Raw genomic sequence first — 6,827 nt, 5'->3', positions numbered from 1 at the left:
TGAAATTAAAAATAAATTATTGCTATGGCACTGTCTGTGTTGACTTGCTATTTTCCTTATTTTTTTGTTTTTTGGGGGCTTATTTATCATTAAAATTAAATATCATAAAGTACGGCATATGAGACACTATAAACCTGCAAGTGTGTGAGGATGCGTTAGGTCAAAATGCATTATGGTTAATATACAATCTTGTAGTATAAGACAACTCGCACTTAAAGAGTTGATGGAGAGTGACCCATAAAGCAGTTTTAGTTGAGTTTCCAAACTGATTCAGAGCCACTGCTTTGTTAGAAATGATTAAACACATTGACCTGTGTTTTTCTGCCAAATGCGTCCCCGTTCTCCAATCTGTAGTTCATATTTAGTGTGTTTCATCATTGTAGCTGTTGTATAATTCCCCTTTGATCTGTGTGTGCTTTGTATCAGATCTGTGTCTTTTCAGGCTCTTGTTTCAGAGTGTTTATGCGAAGAAATAACAAATCACGATCTGGAAATCCTGCCGGACTGACTGCAACACGGACGGACGTCTGTTATGGTGTGTGTTTGTGTGTGTGTGTGTGTGTGTGTGTGTGTGTGTGTGTGTGTGTGTGTGTGTGTGTGTGTGTGTGTGTGTGTGTGTGTGTGTGTGTGTGTGTGTGTGTGTGTGTGTGTGTGTGTGTGTGTGTGTGTGTGTCTCAGTCTTGACACTGGATCTGGTGAAGAATGAGGTGCAGGACTTCACTAATGCAGTGTCTCTTCTTCTGTGTGTCTGTCATGAGCTCCAGCTGTTGTGCCGATGGGCTCCGAGGGCCCGTGTTTCTCCACCGGGGGTCCGGGGCGGCTCTCACGGGTGGTCCTCAGTGGAGGAACCTCTTTAAAACACATCTGCAGGTATGCTTCAGCAGTTTCTCATTATGTGCTTAATGTTCAAAATAACATTAACATGAAAAATAATAAAATATTGTTAAAATGCAAATATAATTTCATGCAAAATGAAATATTTAAATCTGTAAAATATATCATATTTGTGATATTATTTCATGAAAACCTTTTATGTAAATATTTAAATCTCTGTATTCATGTGTGTGTAAAAATGCGTAAACAGTATATATACGTTTCAATTGTCATAAAATTTGACAAATAGCATTTATATATAATTTATATAGAATATAATACATCTGTCTATCTAAATCTGTCTGTCTGTCTATCTATCTATCTATCTGTCTGTCTGTCTAAATCTATCTGTCTGTCTGTCTGTCTGTCTAAATCTATCTGTCTGTCTGTCTGTCTGTCTGTCTAAATCTATCTGTCTGTCTGTCTGTCTAAATCTATCTGTCTGTCTGTCTAAATCTGTCTGTCTATCTGTCTAAATCTATCTGTCTGTCAGTCTGTCTGTCTAAATCTGTCTGTCTGTCTGTCTGTCTGTTTGTCTGTCTGTGTGTCTGTCTAAATCTTTCAGTCAGTCTGTCTGTCTGTCTGTCTGTCTGTCTGTCTAAATCTGTCTGTCTGTCTAAATCTATCTGTCAGTAAGTATGTCTGTCTGTCTGTCTGTCTAAATCTATCTGTCTGTCTGTCTGTCTAAATCTGTCTGTCTGTCTGTCAGTCTGTCTAAATCTATCTGTCAGTCAGTCTGTCTGTCTGTCTAAATCGGTCTGTCTGTCTGTCTGTCTGTGTCTAAATCTATCTGTCTGTCTGTCTGTCTGTCTAAATCTATCTGTCTGTCTGTCTGTCTGTCTGTCTAAATCTATCTGTCAGTCTGTCTGTCTGTCTGTCTGTCTAAATCTATCTGTCTGTCTGTCTGTCTGTCTGTCTGTCTAAATCTGTCTGTCTGTCTGTCTAAATCTGTCTGTCTGTCTGTCTGTCTAAATCTGTCTGTCTGTCTGTCTAAATCTGTCTGTCTGTCTGTCTGTCTGTCTGTCTGTCTGTCTAAATCAGTCTGTCTATCTATCTATCTATCTATCTATCTATCTATCTGTCTGTCTGTCTGTCTGTCTGTCTGTATTTAGCATTAAAAACACAGTTGTGGTCATTTTTCAAAATAGAGATGATTTGTGTAATCCATGCATTCCTGCAGAGGAATCTCAGAAGGACAGGACATTCAGAGCTGAATTGATCTAAATATGGATATGGATGTGAGTTGCTGATGTCCCGGAGGCCGGTTTACAGCATCAGGTTCACAGAAGAGTGACGGCGCTGCAGAACGACTTCTGAGGGCTTGAGTTTACAGAGAGAAGATGAGAACGAGCGCGAGGGGAGGGGAGGGTGATGGACAGACGGAGAACGAGGAGGCCTAAAAGTCTGTCATTCTTCAGCGGGACTCACTCCATGAAAGAGCAACTTCTGGAAAGACTGCGTTCACTTATCCTCAAGAGACAAATCAGACAAATCATCAGAAATGGCCAGTGCTGCACTGAGACGTGGAGTTTTATTCGTCTGCTTTACTACTAACTGAGAAGGTTGAGATTTCATTCGATTTAAGAACTACAGAAAGGAGCCGTCATCCAGCTGGACCAGAAAGAGCAGCGTCCAACCCCACCGGTGAGAATCTCCTCTTTATGTGCTTATGAAAATATGCTGGGCTTGAGATGTATTTATAGTAGGATTAGTTGAACCTCCTCTTCCATGAGAAACGGCAGTGAGATCCCCCCGCTGACTGAACCGTGGGGAAATCACACAACGCAACATGATGTTTCACAAGACGGCATCAACGGATCTTAAACTCTTAATATGAAACGTTCATGTAAAGATCAGACGGAGTCAGAGCTGATGAAAGAGAATCTGAGATTATTTCACATATTTCATGAGAGCTCTTAAACTCTGACTGGTTCAGAAAGAGCCTGAGAGCAGAGAGACGTCAGCGAACAGGAGCACAAACTCTCTCACAAAATAAAACGCCAAAGAATGTTCCATATTTAGATCGCTATGGAAAGCTTCACGCAGAGCCCGGGTTTGTGGCGGTACATTATGGGCTGTTCACAAGTTTTTTTTCCAAGTCAAGAGCCTACCCAAATGCCACCATGCTTGGCTCATTAAATATTTTAAAAAATTAGGATGTTAATCAAAGGAACAGTGTGAAATATGTGACAGCATAACTAAAATACAAAATGTTTTTGTAAAATGTTTCAACAAAACTGTTTTCAATGTTGTTGATAATGAGAAATGTTTCTTGAGCAGCAAATTTACATATAAGAATAATTTCTAAAATGTAAAATTGCATTATACAATATATATATATATATATATATATATATATATATATATATATATATATATATACAGTATAATGTACCGTCAAAAGTTTGGACACATTACTATTTTTATAGTTTTTAAAAGAAGACTCTTATGCTCATAAAGGCTGCATTTATTTGATCAAAAACACAGAAAAAAACAGTAATATTGTACAATATTATTACTATTTAACATAATATTTTTCTATTTTAATATACTTTAAACTATCATTTATTTCTGTGATCGAAGCTGAAATTATCATCATTACTGAATGAATGATGATAAGTTGAAAGCAGTTGTGCTGCTTAATATTTTTTATAACCTGTGATACTTTTTTCAAAATTCATTGATGAATAAAAAAGAGAAAAAAGAACAGCATTTATTTAAAAATAATAATAATAATAATACTTTTAAATCAGCAAGGATGTGTTCAATTGATCACAAGTGATAGTAAAACAAAATATTTCTATTTTAAATGAATACTGTTCTTTCAAAAATTGTATTCATCAATAAATCCTGAAAAAACTATCACAGGTTCCATAAAAACATGAAGCAGCACAACTGTTTCAACACAGATAATAACACCGTGTGTGTGTGTGTGTGTGTGTGTGTGTGTGTGTGTGTGTGTGTGTGTGTGTGTGTGTGTGTGTGTGTGTGTGTGTGTGTGTCAGTTGCTAGAGCGTCTCTTGAGGTCAGAGGAGTGAGGTTTACTCGCACAGCAACTACTACTAGCTGGCCTCTGTTATATATATATATATATATATATATATATATATATATATATATATATATATATATATATATATACAAATAAAATATTACATAATTATAATATAAATATAATTTATACATTTTGTTTTTTAATTTTCTGTGTTCTAGCCATGGAGATCTTCCCTGAAGGACATTCTAACATCACATCTTCCATCAATACCAGTTTGCCGTACCTGAAGAAACTGGCCCACCTGGACGAGTCTCTGTACCAGGAGTTCTACGTCCTGTGGATGACGCTGATAGTGGTGAACTCGCTCATGTTTGTGGTGGGCGTGGTCCTGAACAGCCTGGCGCTGTACGTGTTCTGCCAGCGGAGCCGCTCTCGGACCACCCCGGCTATTTACACCATAAACTTGGCGGTGGCCGACCTGCTGGTGGCGCTGTCGCTCCCGGCCCGCATCGCGCTTTATCACAGCGGCGGAGACTGTGTGGCGTGTTTCTACGTGCACGCCTTCAGCTACTTCGTGAACATGTACTGCAGTATTTTGTTTCTCACTAGCATCTGCGTGGACCGCTATATGGCGGTGGTGCGGTCGGCGGGAAGCCGCAGGCGGAGCCCGGCAGTGGCAAAATGCGTTAGCGTGTGTGTGTGGCTGTTCGCCGTGGTGGTCACGTACTCTCTGCAAACCTCCGCTCTGGACTTTAACGGAGCTTCATGCTGTCACGTCGCCGTGCTCTTCGCCCTCACCGTGCTGGAGTTCGTCTTGCCGCTCGTGGTAATCGCGGCGTTTACGATCCGCGTTGCCTGCGCGCTTGCGGACAGTCGGCTCATGCCGCAGAGCTGGGGTCGGCGTGCGCGTGCCGTACGGCTGCTGGTTGCCGTGTTGGTGGTGTTCACCGTGTGCTTTACACCGTATCACGTGCGTGAGGCCGTGGTGTACTTCCAGCTAGGGGGCAGCAGGGAGCAGCACGTGGTGGCGTATCATGTGACCATCACACTCAGCAGTCTGAACAGCTGCCTGGATCCTGTGGTTTACTGCTTCGTGCCGGATAGTTTCCGCTCCACCCTGCGAAGGGAGCAGAAGAAGAGATTCGGAGAGCAACCGGTGGCAATCAAGGGGAACAAGAGCACCAAAGCTGGAGGAACACCGACGGCCATCGCATACAGCGTCGCAACGCTCACACTCACACCCTTAATACTGCCGTCCAGAGACATTCCCACCTGAAATAAAACACCAACGGGTCAATATATCAGAAATATCAATGACATGAGAAACAGCTTTTTTTATCTTCATCTAGAAACATCTACACGTTCTTTTATATGATTGTGCCTAAATGTGTGTGGTCGTATAAATGCCTTAAAATGTTTTTTTCAAACAATGATTAAACACGAAATGATTGACACTGCTAGTCTTTTTATACGTGTCCACTCATGTTGGGGAGTAAAGAGTGAGCCAATCAGTAGTAGGGGGCGTGTCCACTCATGTTGGGGAGTAAAGAGTGAGCCAATCAGTAGTAGGGGGCGTGTGCACTCATGTTGGAGAGTAAAGAGTCAGCCATTCAGTACTAGGGGGCGTGTCCACTCATGTTGGAGAGTAAAGAGTGAGCCAATCAGTAGTAGGGGGCGTGTCCACTCATGTTGGGGAGTAAAGAGTGAGCCATTCAGTAGTAGGGGGCGTGTCCACTCATGTTGGGGAGTAAAGAGTGAGCCAATCAGTAGTAGGGGGCGTGTCCACTCATGTTGGGGAGTAAAGAGTGAGCCAATCAGTAGTAGGGGGCGTGTCTACTCATGTTGGGGAGTAAAGAGTGAGCCAATCAGTAGTAGGGGGCGTGTCCACTCATGTTGGGGAGTAAAGAGTGAGCCAATCAGTAGTAGGGGGCGTGTCCACTCATGTTGGGAAGTAAAGAGTGAGCCAATCAGTAGTAGGGGGCGTGTCCACTCATGTTGGGGAGTAAAGAGTGAGCCAATCAGTAGTAGGGGGCGTGTCCGCTCATGTTGGAGAGTAAAGAGTGAGCCAATCAGTAGTAGAGGGCGTGTCCGCTCATGTTGGGGAGTAAAGAGTGAGCCAATCAGTAGTAGGGGGCGTGTCTGCTCATGTTGGGGAGTAAAGAGTGAGCCAATCAGTAGTAGGGGGCGTGTCCACTCATGTTTGGGAGTAAAGACTGAGCTAATCAGTAGTAGGGGGCGTGTCCACTCATGTTGGAGAGTAAAGAGTGAGCCAATCAGTAGTAGGGGGCCTGTCCACTCATGTTGGGGAGTAAAGAGTGAGCCAATCAGTAGTAGGGGGCGTGTCCACTCATGTTGGGGAGTAAAGAGTGAGCCAATCAGTAGTAGGGGGCGTGTCCACTCATGTTGGGGAGTAAAGAGTGAGCCAATCAGTAGTAGGGGGCGTGTAGTAACGTTGGTTTTGAGTGTCATTTTTTGTCTGGAGCTGCTGCCGACTAACAGCCACCTCTTGTATACTCTTGTGTAAGGTATGATAATTTTTTGTTCTTCCTTGTCGTTTGTCATCTTCGCTTTATTTTTCGTGAAGCATTATGTTTTGCTTCAGCTTTGATAAAGAGACATCCACTCTTGCATTGTGTGTTCTTGCATTTTGGGGGCGGAGCAATGAAGAGAGGGGCGTATTTGTTTGGGTTGATCTCAAATATCAACAGTGTTTCTCAGAAATCGCTTACTGCACCTTTAAAGGCACCTGGCTCTAGATCAATCTTTATAAAGTCTATAATAAAAAGTTATTAGGCTATAGTTGAAGCTATGTCACTTGCTCAACTAATGACAACAATAACCTTCTTCTTTTTTTTTGCTACTTAGGAAAATAAACATTAGCTGAGTACCAGGAAGAGAAAGCTCTGAGCCCTAAATATTCCTCTGACATAAACTTATCGCTCTTCAAGAATATGTCAGC

At 42.2% G+C, this 6,827-nt stretch overlaps 1 protein-coding gene across 1 annotated transcript; it reads left to right on the top strand.

The window, feature by feature from the left end:
- Positions 1–667: 667 nt before the first annotated feature.
- On the top strand, positions 668–5,329 carry LOC137047963 (G-protein coupled receptor 20). Its single transcript, XM_067425904.1, has 3 exons — positions 668–870; positions 2,054–2,517; positions 4,087–5,329. Exon 3 carries the CDS (start codon positions 4,089–4,091, stop codon positions 5,142–5,144), a length of 1,056 nt encoding a protein of 351 aa, XP_067282005.1. The 5' UTR covers positions 668–870; positions 2,054–2,517; positions 4,087–4,088; the 3' UTR covers positions 5,145–5,329.
- Positions 5,330–6,827: the final 1,498 nt, after the last annotated feature.

The sequence above is a fragment of the Pseudorasbora parva genome, chromosome 19 (assembly GCF_024679245.1).
Source record: "Pseudorasbora parva isolate DD20220531a chromosome 19, ASM2467924v1, whole genome shotgun sequence".
In the NCBI taxonomy this organism is placed as follows: Eukaryota; Metazoa; Chordata; class Actinopteri; order Cypriniformes; family Gobionidae; genus Pseudorasbora; species Pseudorasbora parva.
Note: the sequence above shows the minus strand (reverse complement) of the source record. Positions and strands in the feature narration are given on the sequence as shown.

Coding starts and splice junctions, on each gene's coding strand:
- LOC137047963 (XM_067425904.1), top strand. CDS start 4,089: ATGGAGATCTTCCCTGAAGGACATTCTAACATCACATCTTCCATCAAT.